The 21690-nt window shown below is 45.3% G+C and overlaps 1 protein-coding gene across 2 annotated transcripts in view; it reads left to right on the top strand.

The window, feature by feature from the left end:
* The window catches only part of TMEM38B (transmembrane protein 38B), a 272063-nt gene that overhangs the window by 196713 nt on the left and 53660 nt on the right, over nt 1–21690 (top strand). For both annotated transcript variants that reach the window (XM_063914142.1, XM_063914143.1), the window contains exon 4: nt 10019–10106. In XM_063914142.1, the coding sequence (XP_063770212.1) occupies nt 10019–10106 (88 nt within the window). The remainder of the gene's footprint in view (nt 1–10018; nt 10107–21690) is intronic.

Here is a 21690-nt window from a genome sequence, read left to right as displayed (position 1 = left end):
GGGTCTTTCTTTCTCCTTTGTATTGAGTCACCATTCTCTTTGTATACAAATCCAGCCCCATTTGTAAACACAGGTGTTGACCCTCCTCATTGAGTCTCAAAAGCTCAGTGTAATTAAAGACTATTGTACTCCGTCTGCGGGAAAGATACTGATTTGGAGTACAATTGATCTTCAATTACTATTCCTGTGTTTACCTTATGCATGTGTAGAGATGAGGCCCTCTTAACATGCAAACTATTGTTTGGGGGATCTCTGAGGTCAAAGAGACATTTGAGACCTACTGATGCCTGTCTCCAACTGTTCAGATGCATGACTAAGTAAGGACAAATAATAATGAATAAATGGACATAACTTCTTATGTCCATAACTATTCGCACGAGCAATTAATCTGCTCCAAACCAACACCGGAATATTGCTATTTAAATACTCTTCCGATAGGTACCAAACACCACTGTCTGACTCCTGTTAGACCCTTCGCACAATACAAAGAGGGATTCCTCCGTTCAGGGACATTCTATATTAACCAAACTTTCAGAATCTATCAAAGGGACCATAATCTATAAACTACATTAATTGTGAAAATATGTAACGAATGAGTCGCACGCTACGACTACGTAAACTCTACCGTAAATACGCATACCGCGCCTGTGAGTGCACGCTATTGCGGGTATGCGCCTCCACGGGAGAGCGCACGCACGCGCAGCGCGGACCAGTGTGCGGTGCAAATATGGCAACGTGCATAGAGACATTTTTCTGACTTCGACAGTTATTTACCGCGTCGCGTTAATTATCGCCTTTGCGTTACTTCACTTTATCACAACTTGAGCTACGTGGGCGTAACCGGACGCTACGTTGCGTAATGAACGCTGCGTGCGTCTGCCTTTTGGATTGCGTACGCTAGTCTTTGTTAGCGACACGTGTACGCAATGCAAAGGATCCACCGTAACACAATATATTTATTTATCAATGTAGGTGATCCCTGATCATCTACCGCAATCCACACTGACTGCCTTGTATCTTCAGACAAACCGTGTGTTGTTCTATACTTTAACTATTACCTCTACTATTAAATAACAGCAAATCTCCTTTTAGCACTTTCTATCAACTATAAAATTTGGCAAACAGGAATAGTGATATACGAAAAATGAAATACACAAGTGAAAAGAAATGCAGGTATGTATGCGTACGCAAGACAAAAGAAAAATAAAACAGTTTTAAAAGACACAAGCGTTTTGTTCTTACTTCCGGTTCCCGGATTCCTTCAGCACTCTTTATCTAAGCGAAGCAGACGCTTATCCCGTCAGCACTGTGAGACAACCTCCCACCCTTTGCTGGAGGGATAATGTCTGCTGATCTACCTAGTGCAGATATGAGAAGGATAGGACGAGCCCGCAATTGACAATGCTAAATTCCCTTGTCGTATAAACAACCCTTTATGAAGCTAAGAACACTGTACGCTGTTTACTTAAGAAGTACCGTAATGGTACGCTAGTTGCGTAACGATCGCTCAGCCGTAGGCGAGACGCTCAAGCGTCACGTTCGCTCACGGCCCAGCGATCACAGGACACGTTATTGGTTATGTCTAGGGTAATGATTCGCTATGGCGTAGCTTACGCTCGAGACCACGAGGAGGTCACCAGCGATGCAGACGCTCACAACACTATACCTTTATGATAAAACCTTATACCAATGAAATACACTGAATACCTTAATGTGAGTACAGGGTGTAAGTGCAACCTTGTGTAACCTGACTAACTACAAAGCTGTTTGAGCGTCACCGACGCTCAAGTGAACACTTAACACTATAGAAAATACACAGATACTGGTTTAGGTTCCAAGGCCTATTAACTGTATTATATCTAATATACTTGTAAAAGGGGATAACAGTACAAATGATACACTACAATATAACAGAGACTTCCTAACCACAGAACTAAACAATAAATACAAAAAGACAATACTACTCTGACCTAAATGCAATACAATACAATGCTATAATACTATGAGAGATATAAGAGAAAAGAGGAGAGAGAGAGATAGAGAGAGAGAGAGAGATTGGCTCACAGAAAGACAATGATTACGGAGAGAAACTTACGCACAAAGGGTATGATCGCCTGCGCCTCGATATCCAGCTCCCGGCTATCAGCAGATAACCGTTGATGAGAGAGTGAGGGCTGGATGTGGTCGGCCTGCCTATTTATGCCCCACACACAATGCAATCTCCTGGTCCTACAATCCCATTGTCCATTGGCCGAAGGAATTCGGCCCTGCATCATAACAAAAGGTCATAGGGTGATTCATACAGGTGGGCTGTGACGATTTCCAACAGCTCAGGTGGGTGGGAAACTGGGTTTCCCGCCGCATACCTGAGTATGTGTAATTAATAGAAATGGACATAAACTTCTTATGTCCATAACTATTCGCACGAGCGATTAATACGCTCCAAACCAACACCGGAATATTGCTAATTAAATACTCTCCCGATGGGTACCAAACACTGCTGTATGATTCCTGTTAGACCCTTCGTACGATATAAAGAGGGATTCCTCAGCTCTGGGACATTGTATTTTAACCAAACTTTCAGAATCTATCAAAGGGACCATGATCTATAAACTACATTAATTGTGAACATTTGTAACGAATGAGTCGCACGCTACGACTACATAAACTCTACCGTAAATACGCATACCGCGCCTGCGAGTGCACGTTATTGCGGGTATGCGAATCCACGGGAGAGCGCATGCACGCGCAGCGCGGACCAGTGTGCGGTGCAAATATGGCAACGTGCATTGAGACATTTTTCTGACTTTGACAGTTCCGATACATTTCTGACTGGATTTTAGAATCCTCCACCTACACAGATGTAAATCTTGATACAGCCATGTTTGCTCCATACTCCCCATGTGCATTGCTCCACGCCAGGAAGCAAGACATCCCACCACATATCTATAATAACATCATCTTCACAGATACATACAAATCATGGCTCTCCATCAACAAAATCCTACACCGAGATTACACTTCATCCATACACATCCCGCTTTGGGGCAACCCACGATTCCCACCCTCGTTAACCAATCGCCAGTACCTTGACTGGAAGGCTAAAGGACTATCGACAACATCAAAAGTTTTTGACCCAGGGGGGAATACCTCTCCCTTTCTCCGCCCTTCAACAGACCTACCAACTCCCTAATAACCAATTCTTCATGTTTCTACAAGCCCGCCATTTCGCAACATCTATACATACACATAATTTCCATCCGGACACACAAGATCTAATACTAATACTACTCCAATCCCTAACACGCAGACCATACAAGACTAGTCTTTTATACTCTAAACTTATGTTAGCCAGACATCCTACCTCTCCACCACCCAATCCCTCGAAATGGTCACAAGACATACCCACAGTAGTCGAAATCTCTGATCTGTGCCCAACTTTTAGTCAATCCATGAGTTGGCTTAACTCCTCTTATCTACAAGAGGTCCACTTCAGAACTATCCATAGAGCATACATCTCTCCAGCACAGAGAAGCCATATGGTCTTGGAGGAATCAGGAAACTGCCCAAAATGCTCAGCACACATGGCCAGATTCCTACATTCCTTTTGGTCATGTGGGAAGATCAAAAAATTCTGGCACAAAGTTATAGCCTACATTAACAGACTATTTCAAGCTAGGATACAACCTGACATCTTAGCATGCTTATGCGCAAATTTCACAAACTGGAAAATTGGTCCGTTCTCACCTCAGATCCATCCACTACTTACCATTATAGTGACGATTGCAAAAAAGATAATCCTAATTCATTGGACCACCAAATCTGCACCATCCCTCAATGAGGTACTGCAGAAGCTTAGACAGATATTCCTCTTTGACAGAAGATCTTTGATTCTGGCCAGAGGAGAGATCCTATCTAAATTTCTGAACAAATGGCACTACTACCTACTGTCCCTACCAGACGAAGAGAGATTCTCGCTAACCAAAATGTTTGACATCGCTCGTTGGTCTCTTCACTAATGTATTTTTCTTATTCATATATACTTTCATCTGCCAGGCTCCATTACATACTCGAGGGCTCCACACTCTCTTCATAGTATCACTCCTCACCCCTCTAACGTGCCGCCCAGGTTCGGAGAGTCCACCCACCCCCCACCCCACCTTTCTTCTTTTTACACTTCTTTTTTTCTCTCACTTACCCCCCCATACTATTCTTTGAAGTATTTGTCTTGACAGAGATAGATATATAGGTTACGCTAATAATGTGTTATCATCAAATATCGCCTTTTTCACAATTACATTATGGTAGAGCTGTATTTTTTTTTTTTCTCTCTTCATCTTTCCAAACCACTCCTTTTGCCCTCTTTACTTCCTTTCTCTATTTCTGTCCTTTCTTAGCCTCTCTCTGGGCTCATCTTCTGAGGTTCATTCTTTCTTATCCCACTTTCTATCTCTTTATAACTATTCTTTCCTCTCTCTTACCCTATATTTCGGTATACTGTTCCTTATTTAATATCGTGGAGCAACATCTTATGGCTAATGTGATATACAAATATCATCATCTATGGTATGGCGATTATCTCCTTCTACTCCAATATACCACTAGCTCTTTTACAGGAATAGACGACTTTACTCAGGCATGATAGCTATCGATAAAGATAACTGAATAGTTCTTAACACCGTTATAGTTTATCTTTTGTTACACAATATTGTTAAACGGGTTCAAGTGGTAGATGTTATGATGCCTTTTTGCTATATGGATATTTCCTCAGTATAACATATACTGATCTGTTCCTCCACCATGCAGTGCTACCAGGCACATACTCGATTCAAAGATGACTAGATAAGACTAACTTACATTTTTCAACATCTGTGTAACCTATGCTCCATGTCTTATTGTATACAAATGTTGTAATTTGGAAATATACCACTAATAAAAATTGTTAAATAAAAAAAAAAAAAAAGTTACCGTTTTACACAATTTTCTATATACTACAGACATACACCTCATTACACAGTATAGCATATTATGTACACACATCTCATACGCTATCACATCTCACACACATACACACTTTGTCACGTAACATAAATTCTTTGTTCTGGGTACTAATTCTGCTGGTGATTGAAATCATTTTCAGTCAGCTGTAGTTCCTTTTAATATTCCATTTTATTAGTATATTAAATTAGCTGACATTTAGCAATCAAATGAACAAAGTTAAACTCCTAATATTCCAGGTGAAACAACAACAGTTGTTTGTTTGTGAAATAATCCAGTGGAGGAACAAATTCTGGCATGAGTTTGAGAGTCTTAAAGTGCTTCATGCATGTATTTTGGGTATTCCTGTCTGCTTGATTTATCAGTACTCAATAATTTATCAGTGATAAAAGAATCTTATTGAAGTTATTTCAAATTTGGGAACTGCGGCTGCAAAATGTGAAGTCTGTATTGCAGCAATAGAAAATGTTTTTGCCCAATCTACATAAAAATATTCTCCATGGCAACTGAGTAATACCGACTGGCCACATTAAGGGCCTTCTTTGTTTTCACTAGCCATTCCTGGTAGTCTTTGCACGACTGTGATGAGATAGCAGTTGCCAGGTTCTCAAAAATCTGGGTATATCTATCTAGTTAGATCTCTCTCTCTCTCTCTCTCTCTATCGCTCTCTCTATCTATCTATCTATCTATCTATCTATCTATCTATCTATCTATATATATATATATATATATATACACACACACACACACACACACACACACACACACACACACACACACACACACACTGTGCCTGACTCCAGAGCTGCACCTATCTAACTCCAGAGGTGCACAGACCAGGAGAGAAACATTTATGCAAATAGGCTACTGGGAGGCCATATATTGAACATTATTTGCGATCAGCCGGTTCTTTTAATGCGGTAGATCCTGGAACAGGTAAAACCACCTTTTTTGAGAGTCTGGATACAGATGCGTCAACTATGGGTGGGTTTTCCCATTTTTTCCTATCCCCCTCAGGGAAAGGGAAAGCAGCAAGAACCTTTCTAGGGATCTGAATTTTTTTCTCCGGATTTTCAAAGGATTTCTCTAAATATATATATTGCTAAAAGTAAAACACATGTATGTTTTTTGTATTTTTTTGTAAAGTTTTTTTTCCCAGCAAGTACCCAAGATGCTTCAGGTGCGCTGGGGATCAAGTATATAGTGTTTCCGAATATAATAAAATATAACCGTAATCCAAAACAGACTTGTATAGATATAAATAGAAATATCAGGTTCTACCAGTGCATCCGTTCATGGTAATTTAGGTGAGTAGCATATGATGGACATACGTTTGTAAAGTCATTACCATTTTATACAGTGTACAACAGAGGTTCTCAAACACGGTCCTCACCCCAGCGGCGCAGGTTTTAAGTTTATCCATGCTTGGCCACAGGTGACTTAATTAGCATCTCAGTCAATATGATTTAACCATCTGTGCTGAGCCATGGTTATACATAAAACCTGGACCTTTGGGGTGCCTTTAGGACCACATTTGAGAACCCCTTGTGTACACTATGGGGCCGATTCAGATCTGATCGCTGCTGTGTGTTTTCGCACAGCGGATGATCAGGTCTGAACTGCATATGCACCGCAATGCGCAGGCACGACGGTCCGCTGCGACGGGATGGTGCGAAAAAAGCGATCACACAGGCAATCGCAAGGTGAGTGACAGGAAGAGGCCGTTTGTGGGTGACAACTGACCGTTTTAGAGGAGTGTCCGGAAAAACGCAGGAGGGACCAGGCGTTTGGAGGGAGTGTTTCTGACGTCGGCTCTGGCCCCGATCATCGCACTGGAAGAATAAGTCCTGGGCTCTGCAGAGACTGCACAAACTCCTGTTTGTGCAGCTCTCCTGCACATGCGATCGCACCCCTGCACAGCGATTTCCCCCTCCCCCTATAGGCGGCGACTACCTGATCGCAGGGATCCAAAAAACGCACCCTATCGATCAGGTCTGAATCAGCCCCTATATTTCCTTTTTCTGTTCTCTGTTTACCAGCATCAAATAGGTTCACTTGTAATTTTTATAGGGTACAGTAACTGGACTTTTCAAAACTCATATGGCTGCAGTCAGGACTATTTAATACTGTGCTGGTCTTGTCCTTCTTTACTTGGCTGCTAGGAGCAGCTGTTTCACGTAAGTGTCATTATGGGCCATTCATGATGGGAAAGAAATGGCACGCTGTATTACTTGTGTGACAATTTATCATTGACCAGGTCATATAATAGTACTTAACATTATGACACCTTACCCAGTTTCTAATAATAATAATACTTTTATTTATATATAGCGCTCTTTCTCCAATAGGACTCAAGGCGCTTAACAGATACATAGCATACTATAGTACAGACAATAATAAAGTACAGAAAAGCTTTTCATAAAATACAGAAGCATGTAGATCAGAGGTTCTCAAACTCTGTCCTCGGGAGCCCACACAGTGCATGTTTTGCAGGTAACCCAGCATGTGCACAGGTGTATTAATTACTCACTGACACATTTTAAAAGGTCCACAGGTGGAGCTAATTATTTCACTTGCGATTCTGTGAGGAGACCTGCAAAACATGCACTGTGTGGGCCCCCGAGGACCGAGTTTGAGAACCTCTGATGTTTATACTAAGGGGACATTATGGAAATGCTTGAGCAAACAGGAAAGTCTTGAGTCTACTTTTGAAGGATTCTATAGTTGGGGCCTCTCGCACTGTGCGGGGAAGTGAGTTCCATAGAGTCGGAGCCACATGACTAAAAGCTCGACCCCCAGATGAATTACGGGAGATTCTAGGTACTGGTAAAAGTCCTTCATCTACAGATTGCAGTAATCGAGTAGAGCAGTATGGGGTCAGAAGCTGCTTCAGGTACCTTGGGCCCTGGTCATGTAGGGCTTTGAAACTCAGGAAGCCAATCTTGAAGATGATTTACCATCTTACAGACAGTCAGTGAAGGGAGTAGAGTATGGGTGTTATGTGGCTAGAATGGGGCTGGTCGGTTAACAGCCTGGCAGCTGTGTTTTGCACCATCTGTAAGCAGTGCAATTCTTTTGCTGGGAGACCAAGGTAGAGGGCATTACAGTAGTCTAATCGAGATGATACAAATGCATGTATGACTTTTGGCAGATCATCTGAGGGAATTAAGTGCTTGATTCTGGCTATGTTCCTCAGGTGAAAGAATGAGGATTTGATTGTGGCTATCTGATGTTTAAGTGTCAAGCCACCATCCAGGACAACGCCAAGATTCCGCACACGATCAGTGGTTTGTAATTCTGTATCCCCACGTGTAAGTCCAGTTGGTTGGCTATGCTGCAGTCTTTACCTTTGATGTTGCGGTCCTATCATGAGGACCTCTGTTTTATCCGGGTTCAGTCGCAGCCAACTGGCACTCATCCACTCCTGGAGTTCAGCTAGACAGCCATTTAGGGTTGCTATTGGATTATCCGTGCCTGGAGCAAAGGACAAGTACAGTTGTGTATCATCTGCATAGCAGTGGTAGACCAGCCCATGGCGCCTGATTATTTAACCCAGTGGGAGCATGTATACTGCAAAAAGCATGGGGGATAGTATAGAACCTTGTGGGACACCACATGGGAATGGCACTGATGGTGATGATTATACTCCAGACGATACTCTCTGTGACCTGCCTTTGAGAAATGATTTGAACCAGCTTAGGACTGTGCCATCCAGTTCACAAAAATGTATCAGTCGCTCAATGAGAAGTCCATGGTCCACGGTATCAAATGCTGCAGAGAGATCCAGAAGGCTTAATATTGAACAGTCACCTCTGTCTCTTGCCATCAGAAGAGCATATATCACACACACCAGGGCTGTTTCAGTGCTATGTCTTTTCCTGAATCCTTATTGGAATGGATCATAGATATCATGGGTTGTCAGGTGGGTTTCCAGTTGATTTGCAACCACTTTCTCAATAACCTCTCCTAGAAAAGGAAGGTATGATACTGGTCTGTAGTTGGTCATGCAGTCGGGATCTAAATTAGGTTTTTTAAGAAGCGATTAATTGCTTCCTTTAGGGGTCCAGGAAAAATGCCTGTCTGCAAAGAGCATTGAACAATTTTTGCAAAGACAGGACCAATTATATCCATACAACCTATTAGAAACTTGGTTGAGGCAGGGTCCAGATCACAGGAGGTGGGACGCAAAATCAGTGCAATTTCGGCAATGTCCTTTACATCCACTGGGTTAAAGCTGGTCCATGAAGGCAGGTGGCTTATATTGGCAGGCTTTGTAGTTTGGCACTCCTTTGATATCACTGTGGAGACTCCAGTCCGGATGGTGGATATTTTATCTGCAAAGAAGTTTGCAAACTCGTTGCATCTTGCCTGGGAGAGGGCTTCATCAGTCTGCAGGCATGCTGGCTTGCAAAGCATCTCCACTGTGCGGAAAGGTTGAGCTGGCCTATTGTTTGCTGCCGTGATCTCATTTGACAGGAACTGTGATTTCTTACGGGTGTTTGTCGATTGATATTCTTCATTATGCTTTATTAGTTTTATTTTGTCATCCACTGGGTTAGTCTTCCGCCATTGTCTTTCCAGTCTACGCCCCCTTTTCTTGAGCTCACTAACACTGTTGTCGAACCAGGGAGCTCAACGTTGTGGTTTACGAGGTCTTATACGCACAGGGGCGATAATATCAATTGCAGCCATAACATCCCTATTATAATAACGGACTAGGGAACAGGGATCTTCACAGGTACCCAGTATAGCAGAGAGATCCAGATTTGATGCTAGAGCCTGGGGAGTCATACCACTCCTTTGATGATGTCCAAGATAAGCTTATCTGCCACTAAACATAAACCATTCATAGACTTCAAAAGCAATAGAGGCAAGCATCTTGTGTCAATTAAATAAGATTTCAGTTTAAAAATAGTTTGAGATGTAGAGTAACTTTTCTTGTTTATTTTGAACGCTCCTATGCTAGGCTACAGTGCATTAGGAAATAAATGTGTAACTGTGATTCATGTTCGTCTCCAGCTGCTGGAGGTGGCCTGATATCTAACTTTGAGCAACTTGTGAGAGGAGTCTGGAAACCAGAGAACAACGAACTTCTCAAGATGTCCTAGTAAGTTAATGTGCGTTGTTATTCTAATGCTTTCCTTGAGAATGAGATCTATTGTAACAATACAAAATAGCAATGCTTTATTGCTTTTCAGACATTTTAACGGCAGAAAAAATATAGAGAGCAGCAATTTCTGTTCTCCGTTGATCATCTGTTTATCTGCCTTTCTGTGTATTTAGGGGGTTATTCAGGTTTGTAAGCAAAACAAAAATGCACATTAATGGGCAATACCATGTTGCACTGCAGTTTTAACATATGCAGACAGATTTAGATGTGGATGGGTTATATTGTTTCTGCACATGGTAAATGGCTGCTTTATTTTTACACTGCAATTTAGATTTCAGTTTGAACACAACACACCAAAATCTAACTCTCTCTGCACATGTTACATCTGCCCCACCTGCAGTGCATAATGGTTTTGCCATTAGTATGTTTTTTGCTTTGCTAACAAACCTGAATAAGACCCTTAACCCAGCATCATCCCCAGATTATCTCCTTGCCTTACCTTATTCATTTAAAGACTAACCATTCATTTTGTGGATTGAATAATACAAATAGCATAGGAAAATGTTTTCTGCAGAGATGTGCGGCGGGCACTTTTTGTGTTTTGGTTCTAATTCCCCGCTCGTGTTTTGGTTTTGGATTGGTTTTGCCAAAACCATCCTTTCGTGCTTTGGTTTTGGTTTTGGATCTGGATGATTTTTGTTAAAAACGGCTAAAATCACAGAATTTGGGGGTAATTTTGATCCTACGGTATTATTTACCTCTAACATTCATTTCCACTCATCTCCAGTCTATTCTGAACACCTCACAATATTGTTTCTCCTACGTCCTAGAGGATGCTGGGGACTCCGTAAGGTCCATGGGGTATAGACTAGATCCGCAGGAGACATGGGCACACTAAAAGACTTTGAATGGGTGTAAACTGGCTCCTCCCTCTATGCCCCTCCTCCAGACTTCAGTTAGACTCTGTGCCCAGGAGTGACTGGACACACACTAGGGGAGCTCTACTGAGTTTCTCTAAAGACTTTATTGTCAGGTTTTTTATTTTCAGGGAGACCTGCTGGCTACAGGCTCCCTGCATCGTAGGACTGAGGGGAGAGAAGTCAGACCTACTTCTTCTTAGTTCAAGGGCTCTGCTTCTTAGGCTACTGGACACCATTAGCTCCAGAAGGTTCGATCACTTGGTGCGCCTAGCTGCTTGTTCCCGGAGCCGCGCCGTCACCCCACGCACAGAAGCCAGAAGAAAGAAGCCGGGTGAGTATTAGAAGAACAGAAGGCTTCAGACGGCAGAAGACTTCAGTAACGGAGGTAAGCGCAGCGGTAGCGCTGCGCTCCATGCTCCCACACACCAACGGCACTCCCAGGGTGCAGGGCGCTGGGGGGGAGCGCTCTGGGCAGCAGTTACTGAGGGTCTCTTTTAACTGGCAAGAACGCATATTCGGGCCCCGGGCACCGTGTACGATACCCCCGCCAGTATACAGCAGCGGTCGCGCTGCGCGCCATTGCTCCCACACACCAACGGGTTTACATGGGTGCAGGGCGCAGGGGGGGTCGCCCTGGACAGCAATATATATATTGTTTGAGTAGGTATATAGTGCGTAGACACTATATATGGTCCCCTGCCTGCATATAAAAGCTATATTATAAAGGGGCTGAAGCCCTCACAACAGTGTTCAGCGCCATTTTCTCTCTGTCCCCGCCAAAAATGTGTACAATGCAAACGAGGGGGGGGGGGGGCACAGTGTTTTTAGTGTTATATTGAGGGAAATATAGCACTATTTTTTAGAAATAGTCATGTAATCATTGTTGTGCATATTTCTGTGTGTTCCCTGTCAGATGTGCCCACTATAGTCCACATGTGTTGACATGCGTAAGTGCTCTGTCACAAACAGCTATGGGGATCACTGTCGGCATCGCTGACGCCTGTTGGTACTTGATACAGTAGATGCAGAGTCAACAGGTCGGTAGTTGTATGCTTGTCAAAAGTAAACACTGTATGGGAGACACAGTAGTATGTGAGTGACCCTGTCGACACCAACTGTTATTACTGGGTGTAATTTAACATGCTGTAACTGCCTTATAGCTGTATATATATATTTATATGTATATGTATGGTACAGTTCCATGGGCCTGTAGCTCGAGCACAGACATGGTAGTATATGTGGGGGAGTGTTATTAAAATTATATATGTATACTTCCCTCGGACCCCTCGGGGTCGCAAGAATGTTATTTTGCCTGGTTACTACTCCCTGCTGTCGACAAATACTAGGTTTTCTGTCGACCATAAGGTTTCCTGTTAGATCCACAACTGGAGCATTCAGTACATGGTCATACACATTCAGAACACATTAATGTCACTGGGGAACCGTCGGTTCCGGACAGTCCGCTTATATGTATGTTTATTTATATATATATATATATATATATATATATATATATCCCAAATGGGACTGGCACTCTCCTGACTGGCGTTCTGGTACCCCGGTGCCCTCTGTAGTAATAGTAATGCAGATATCCAAAAAAGAACAGCGGCACTCGAGGATTTAGGTGAAGTAATCAATTTGTATTCAAGAAGATGATTACATAAAAGCCAACGTTTCGGGGCTTACATGCCCCTTTGTCAAGGTGTGTAACTGTGAAAGGTGATGAAGCTTACCTTATATCCCCGTGAGGTCCGAGTGCAGTGCGCGCGTGAAGGTGACGCCGCCCGACTTCCGGTCGCGGCTCTGTGACGTGTAACGAGGTGCGCCTGTAGCCAAGGTAACCGGAACGCTAAAGACATCCGCCGCAAATGGGCAGTGACCGGATAAAAGTGCGCGTATCCATGGCAACAGGAGCCCTGCAGTGCTGAGAGCTGTGAGAGGTGTATCCGTGAACCGCCTGCTAGAAAAAATAAATGAAATGAAATAAGTGAAAAAAGTGCATTGTGCTCGCTGCCTGGGTACATGGGAACCATCACTATACCCTGGGGCACGGTACGATCCGGGAGCCAGGGGATAAGTGGATATGTCACAACCTGGTGGGGGCCTGACCTCGGTGGTGTGTCAAAAAACATTGTCTGGCAAATGAATAAGCCATAAAGGTGTAGATTTGAAGTCACTACTTTAATGAGTCTGGCTCACAATGCCAATAAAACTCTGATTGTAAAGTATGGCTAGTCCTAACATATAGTTGGCGGCAAAGTCAGTATGCGACGGGGGCTGTACAAAGGGGACAGGCTTCCACCAGGTCTTGACCGCCACAGGCTCGTGAAAAAAAGTGCGGATGAAAACTTTGGGCTGTGTGTGGAAGGAAAAATGACAATATCAATATCAATGTCATTTTTCCTTCCACACACAGCCCAAAGTTTTCATCCGCACTTTTTTTCACGAGCCTGTGGCGGTCAAGACCTGGTGGAAGCCTGTCCCCTTTGTACAGCCCCCGTCGCATACTGACTTTGCCGCCAACTATATGTTAGGACTAGCCATACTTTACAATCAGAGTTTTATTGGCATTGTGAGCCAGACTCATTAAAGTAGTGACTTCAAATCTACACCTTTATGGCTTATTCATTTGCCAGACAATGTTTTTTGACACACCACCGAGGTCAGGCCCCCACCAGGTTGTGACATATCCACTTATCCCCTGGCTCCCGGATCGTACCGTGCCCCAGGGTATAGTGATGGTTCCCATGTACCCAGGCAGCGAGCACAATGCACTTTTTTCACTTATTTCATTTCATTTATTTTTTCTAGCAGGCGGTTCACGGATACACCTCTCACAGCTCTCAGCACTGCAGGGCTCCTGTTGCCATGGATACGCGCACTTTTATCCGGTCACTGCCCATTTGCGGCGGATGTCTTTAGCGTTCCGGTTACCTTGGCTACAGGCGCACCTCGTTACACGTCACAGAGCCGCGACCGGAAGTCGGGCGGCGTCACCTTCACGCGCGCACTGCACTCGGACCTCACGGGGATATAAGGTAAGCTTCATCACCTTTCACAGTTACACACCTTGACAAAGGGGCATGTAAGCCCCGAAACGTTGGCTTTTATGTAATCATCTTCTTGAATACAAATTGATTACTTCACCTAAATCCTCGAGTGCCGCTGTTCTTTTTTGGATATCTATATATATATATATATATATATATATTTATATATATAATATGTGTGTATTTGTGTATTATGTTATGCATATTCATATTATGATTTATAATGAATGCTGAAGTAACAGTATTCCTTCTCATGTGCTGGTCGCTCTGTTGATAAAGCTCTAGGTCGGCCGTGATGAGTTGGTCTCAGATCCTCACAAGGAGTCCGAATGTTTATTCTTTTCCCGTCGTGGATAGAATGTTGTGAAAGTCATCTCCTGGTCGACACGGGGCCCTGTCGCAAAGGATCGTACACAGGAAGCTAAGTGATATTTTATTTCTATGCTTTGGAGTTATTTGCATTGCATGCACATGGGGGAGTGTTTATATTCGAAAAGGCATCAGATAGTATTACCCTAAAAAGAGAAGGGATGTTTATTATGTTGATTCTTCTCTATAACATTGCGACAGGCTACCATGCGAACGCAGGAGAGGTGGCCGGGGGAGTGCTGAGGCTGACTCCGAGAGATATGCCTCAGTTCAGTCAGTCTCGGCGGATACTACTGGTAAATCTAACTTCGTGAGTTAGACACCTTCAAAACGGTTGGGCACGCATTCTGTTGTGGGATGCAGTTATTTTAACTGGGTCGATACCTTTCTTTTTTCCCTTTCGGTGCAGATAGTGGAAGGTGAAAAGGTAAGAGTTCTGCAGCCTTCTTAGGTTCGCAGAAGTGGATGTCGTTTTCTGTTTCTACCACATCCATGGAGCATGGAGCAAAGCGACAATGGAAGGTGCCGTAAAAGTTTTCCGCTGGGTGAAAGGACTGGTAAACGCTATATTAGCAGTCTTCGGTCCGGATGTGAACGACGGAGAAATAGGTTCCTCTGCAGATGAGATCTCCATCTGGGAGATATATAGTCGTCATCGAGAAGTTTCACTGAAGCGACAGGTCTTTGAGGTGTGCCTCAATTCGGCATATTGGTGTCTCGCCTCAACGAGAGATCTCAGGTATATTGTTCCAGGTCAGGGGACACTCTGCTATAGCAGTTGGTCTATGTGTCCCCTCCGTTTTCACTCTTCTGAAGGTGATAAACGTAAGACGAACAAAGGTTCAGGCGATCCTCATGGTTCCGGTTTGAACATGGAAGTCTTCGTATCCAGTTCTTCAAGATTTACTCATAGCGGATCCCTGGCCCCTTCCTCTACGTGCGGAACTGTTACAGCAAGATCCGGGCGTGTATCAAGACTTACCGCGGCTGCGGTTGGCGGTGCGGCGGTTGAACGCCATATCCTAGCCAGAAAGGGTAGTCCCAGTGAAGTCGTTTTCCACTTTTCTTCAGGCTAGAACGGAAGTAACGGCAAAGCCTTACCACCATGGTTGGAGAAAATGTGTATTGGTGTGAATCCAAGAAGGCTAGTGCGGAAGACTTTTACTTGGGTCGTTTTTCTCCATTCTTTGCAAGTAAGTGTGGGTGCAGGCCTAAAGTTAAGCTCCATTTAAGTGCGGTTTTGGCCTTATAAATTTTCTTTCATGAAAGAATTGGCGACCTTTCTGGAAGTTCGGACCTTCGTGGAAGGAGCACTGCACATCCAACCTCCATTTGGGCCCCCAGTGGCACTGTGGGACCTTGACGTGGTGTTGAGTTTTCTTGTGTCACAATGATTGGAACCTTTCTGAAAGGTTGTGTTAAATTTTCTCTCTTTGAGAGTGGTCCTGCTTTTGGCTTTGGCGTCCGCAAGGCGGGTGTCTGAAGTGGCGGCTGGGTCTCACATGAGCCCCTGTTTGATCTTCCAGGTGGATAGAGCGAAATTGTGAACTCTGATAATAGTTCTGCCAACAGTGGTTTAGGTGTTTCGCAGAAACCAGCCTATTTGATGCCTGTGGTTACTTGAGCTGATTCAAGGTCTCTCGATGTAGTCAGGGCTTTGAATATTTCTCTTACGTCCTAGAGGATGCTGGGGACTCCGTAAGGACCATGGGGTATAGACGGGCTCCGCAGGAGACATGGTCACTTTAAGACCTTTTAATGGGCGTGAGCTGGCTCCTCCCTCTATACCCCTCCTCCAGACCTCAGTTAGATCCTGTGCCCAGAGGAGACTGGTTGCACACTAGGGGAGCTCTAGAAAAGACTTTTGTTAGGTTTTTTATTTTCAGGGAGCACTGCTGGAACACAGGTGTCGTCCTTGCTGTTCGTCCCGGAGCCGCGCCGCCGTCGTCCTCACAGCGCCGGAAGATAGAAGCCGGGTAAGTATAGGAAACAAGAAGGCTTCAAAGGCGGCAGAAGACTTCAGATCTTCTTGAGGTACCGGCAGCGGTCGCGCTGCGCGCCATTGCTCCCACACACACACAAGGCACAGTAAGGGTGCATGGCGCAGGGGGGGCGCCCTGGGCAGCAATTATGGCCTCATATTAGACTGGCACAGATATATAGACACTGCGGAGGCAGTATATATATAAAAATCCCGCCAGTATAAACAAATAGCGGGACCGAAGCCCGCCATCGAGGGGGCGGAGCTTGATCCCTCAGCACTAACCAGCACCATTTTCTCCACAGTTTGCTGCAGAGAAGCTGCTCCCGGACTCTTCCCCTGCTGTACAAGTAACGGGGCAAAAATGAGGGGGGGCACATTGATTTGGTGCTAAATTTGTTATAAAAAGCGCTTACAGGTCTGGGACTTTGTTTCTGAATGAAGTGGCGCTGGGTGTGTGCTGGCCTACTCTCTCTCTCTGTCTCTCCAAAGGGCCTTATTGTGGGTCTGTCCCCATATCCATATATCCCAGTGTGTGTGGGGGTCTCAGTACGCATGTGTCGACATGTCTGAAGCGGAAGGCTCATCTAGGGAGGAAGCAGAGCACAAGGTGGTAGTGTCTCCGTCGGCACAGCTGACGGCGGATTTGGTGGACATGTGGAATGTTTGAATGCTAGTGTGGCTTTATTACATAAGAGATTGGACAGGGCAGAGTCCAAAGACCAAGCAGGGAGTCAATCCATGTCTCTTACGGTGTCACAAGACCCTTCAGAGTCCCATAAACGTCCCTTTACCCAGATAGCAGACACTGATACCGACACGGATTCCGACTCCAGTGTCGACTATGACGATGCACGGTTACACCCAAGGGTGGCCAAGAGTTTTCAATACATGATTATTGCAATAAAAATATATTACATATCACAGAGGACCCCTCTGTCCCTGACACAAGGGTCTGCATGTTTAAGGAAAAGAAACCTGAGGTAACGTTTCCCCCATCTCATGAGCTGAACGCTTTATTTGAAAAAGCTTGGGAAACTCCAGACATGAGACTGCAGGTTCCCAAGAGAATTATTATGGCGTATCCTTTCCCCTCAAAGGACAGGTTACGGTGGGAATCCTCACCCACGGTGGACAAGGCCTTGACGCGCTTGTCCAAGAAGGTGGCCCTACCGTCCCCGGACACGGCGACCCTAAAGGTTCCTGCGGATCGCAGGCAAGAAACTACCGTAAAAGCAATTTATGCGACTACGGGAGCCCTGCTCAGACCGGCAGTAGCGTCGGCATGGGTGGGTAGCGCAATTGCAGCTTGGGCAGATAACTTGTCATCTGACATGGACACCCTAGATAAAGATAGTATTGTATTGACCTTAGGTCACATCAAGGACGCAGCGTTATATATGAGGGAGGCTGCGAGAGATACTGGTCTTTTGGGTTCATGAGCCAATGCCATGGCAATTTCTGCTAGAAGGTCCCTATGGACCCGTCAATGGGGACATATGGAGGCTTTACCTTACAAGGGTGAAGTTTTATTTGGGGAGGGCCTCGCGGACCTGGTTTCCACAGCTACCGCGGGTAAGTCTTCTTTTTTGACTTGCGTTCCCCCACAGCAAAAGAAAACACCTCAATATCAGATGCAGTCCTTTCGGTCTCATAAGTTCAGAAAGGGGCGTGGCTCATCCTTCCTCGCCAGAGGTAGAGGGAAAAGAACACCAGCTACGGCTAGTTTCCAGGAGCAAAAGTCCTCCCCGGCCTCTACCAAATCCACCGCATGACACTGGGGTTCCGCTGCGGGAGTCCGCACTGGTAGGGGCACGTCTTCAACTCTTAAGCCAGGTCTGGGTTCAGTCAGACTTGGATCCTTGGGTGTTCAAAATTGTATCCCAAGGCTACAAACTGGAGTTCGAATATGTGCCTCCTCACCGATTTTTCAAATCGGCCTTGCCAGCTTCTCCCCCAGAGAGAGCAAAAGTTTCAGCTGCCATACAAAAGCTCTGTCAACAGCAAGTGATTATCAAGGTTCCCCTATTGCAACAGGGGAAGGGGTTTTATTCAACCCTATTTGTGGTCCCGAAGCCGGATGGCTCAGTCAGACCAATTCGGAATCTAAAATCCCTAAACCTATATTTGAAGAAGTTCAAATTCAAGATGGAATCTCTCCGGGCAGTGATCTCCAGCCTGGAAGGGGGGGATTTTATGGTGTCACTAGACATAAAGGATGCATACTTTCATGTCCCCATATATCCTCCTCATCAGGCGTACCTGAGATTCGCTGTACAGGATTGTCATTACCAGTTTCAGACGTTGCCGTTTGGTCTTTCCACGGCCCCGAGAATTTTCACCAAGGTAATGGCGGAAATAATGGTGCTCCTGCGCAAGCAGGGGGTCACAATTATCCCACACTTGGACGATCTCCTGATAAAAGCAAGATCAAGAGAACATTTACTAAAAAGCGTGTCTCTCTCTCTGAGAGTACTACAACAACACGGCTGGATTTTAAATCTGCCAAAGTCGCAGTTGGTTCCGACAACTCGGCTGTCTTTTTTTGGGCATGATTCTGGACATGGAAAAACAGAGGGGTTTTCTCCCAATGGAAAAGGCCCAGGAACTCAAGAACATGGTCCAGGACCTGCTGAAACCAAAAAGAGTGTCAGTTCATCAATGCACTCGAGTATTGGGAAAGATGGTGGCGGCCTACGAGGCCATTCCGTTCGGCAGGTTCCATGCAAGAACTTTTCAGTGGGACCTTCTGGACAAGTGGTCAGGGTCCCATCTCCAGATGCATCGGCGGATACGCCTGTCCCCCAGGGCCAGGGTCTCTCTCCTGTGGTGGCTCCAGAGTGCTCACCTTCTAAAGAGTAGCAGGTTCGGAATTCAAGAGTGGTTTCTCGTGACCACGGACGCGAGCCTCCGAGGATGGGGAACGGTCACCCAGGGAAAATTTTTTTCAGGGAATATGGTCAAGCCAGGAGGCTTGACTATACATCAATGTGCTGGAATTAAGGGCCATATACAACGGCCTGAACAGGCGGAGAATCTTCTTCGCAACCTACCTGTTCTCATCCAGTCAGACAACATCACAGCCGTGGCGCATGTAAACCGCCAGGGCGGGACAAGGAGCAGAGCAGCAATGGCGGAAGCCACCATGATTCTTCGCTGGACGGAAAATCATGTAAGCGCTCGATCAGCAGTTTTCAATCCAGGAGTAGACAACTGGGAAGCAGAATTCCTCAGCAGGCACGATCTCCATCCAGGAGAGTGGGGACTTCATCAAGAAGTTTTTGCAGAGGTAACAAGTTGTTGGGGACTCCCTCAAATAGATATGATGGCGTCACGCCTCAACAGGAAGCTTCGGACGTATTTTTCTAGGTCGAAAGACCCTCAGGCAGTGGCAGTGGACGCCCTAGTGACACTGTGGGTGTTTCAGTCGGTCTATGTGTTCCCTCCACTTCCACTCATCTCAAAAATATTGAGAATCATAAGACGAACAAGAGTGCAGACGATACTCATTGTCCCAGATTGGCCTCGAAGGGCCTGGTATCCAGATCTTCAGGAAATGATCACAGAAGATCCTTGGCCGCTTCCTCTCAGAGAGGACCTGTTACAACAGGGGCCGTGTGTGTTCCAAGACTTACCGCGGTTACGTTTGACGGCATGGTGGTTGAACGCCAGATCCTAGCTAGGAAAGGTATTCCGGGGGAAGTCATCCCTACTCTATTAAAAGCTAGGAAGGAGGTAACGGCGAAGCACTATCACCGTATCTGGAGGAAATATGTGTCTTGGTGTGAAACCAAGAATGCTCCTACGGAATATTTTCAGCTGGGTCGTTTTCTCCATTTTCTACAGACAGGAGTGGATATGGGCCTAAAGTTAGGCTCCATTAAGGTGCAGATTTCGGCCTTATCTATATTCTTTCAGAAGGAATTGGCTTCTCTCCCAGAAGTCCAGACGTTTGTAAAAGGAGTGCTGCACATCCAACCTCCTTTTGTGCCCCCAGTGGCACCGTGGGACCTTAACGTGGTGTTACAGTTCCTTAAATCACACTGGTTTGAACCTCTTCAAAACGTTGAATTGAAGTTTCTCACTTGGAAAGTGGTCATGTTGTTGGCCTTGGCGCCTGCAAGGCGGGTGTCCGAATTGGCGGCTTTGTCTCACAAGAGCCCCTATCTGATTTTCCATGTGGATCGAGCAGAGTTGAGGACTCGTGCTCAATTTCTGCTTAAGGTGGTTTCGTCTTTTCACATGAACCAACCTATTGTGGTGCCTGTGGCTTCGGATGCCTTGGAGGATTCCAAGTCCCTTGATGTAGTCAGGGCCTTAAAAATGTATATAGCCAGAACGGCTCGGAAAACAGAGGCACTGTTTGTCCTGTATGCAGCCAACAAGGTTGGCGCTCCTGCTTCTAAGCAGACTATTGCACGCTGGATCTGTAACACGATTCAGCAGGCTCATTCTACGCCTGGATTGCCGTTACCAAAATCCGTAAAGGCCCATTCCACTAGGAAGGTGGGCTCTTCTTGGGCAGCTATGTGGTCGGGTTCAAACACTTTTGCAAAATTTTACAAGTTTGATACCCTGACTGATGAGGACCTCCTGTTTGCTCAATCAGTGCTGCAGAGTCATCCGCACTCTCCCGCCCGGTCTGGAGCTTTGGTATAAGTCCCCAGCATCCTCTAGGACGTAAGGGGAAATAAGATTTTAAACCTACCGGTAAATCTTTTTCTCCTAGTCCGTAGAGGATGCTGGGCGCCCGTCCCAGTGCGGACTAAATCTGCAAGGCTTGTATATAGTTATTGCATATATAAGGGTTATGTTACAGTTGAGATCAGTCTCTGGCTGATACTGTTTGTTCATACGGTTAACTGGTTTAGTATATACCATGTTGTACGGTGTGTGTGGTGTGGGCTGGTATGTATCTCGCCCTTAGATTAACAAAATTCCTTTCCTCGTACTGCCCGTCTCCTCTGGGCACAGTTCTATAACTGAGGTCTGGAGGAGGGGCATAGAGGGAGGAGCCAGCTCACGCCCATTAAAAGGTCTTTAAGTGCCCATGTCTACTGCGGAGCCCATCTATACCCCATGGTCCTTACGGAGTCTCCAGCATCCTCTACGGACTAGGAGAAAAAGATTTACCGGTAGGTTTAAAATCTTATTTTATGTCGCCAATTTGGCTCGGATTGCGGAAACAGAGGCTCTGTTTGTCCGGTATGCTCCCAGCGTGATTGGGGCGCCTGCGTATCTGCAGTCGGTTACACGCTAGA

The sequence above is a fragment of the Pseudophryne corroboree genome, chromosome 1 (genome assembly GCF_028390025.1).
Source record: "Pseudophryne corroboree isolate aPseCor3 chromosome 1, aPseCor3.hap2, whole genome shotgun sequence".
Taxonomy (NCBI): Eukaryota; Metazoa; Chordata; class Amphibia; order Anura; family Myobatrachidae; genus Pseudophryne; species Pseudophryne corroboree.
This window is presented reverse-complemented; position numbering and strand designations above follow the sequence as displayed.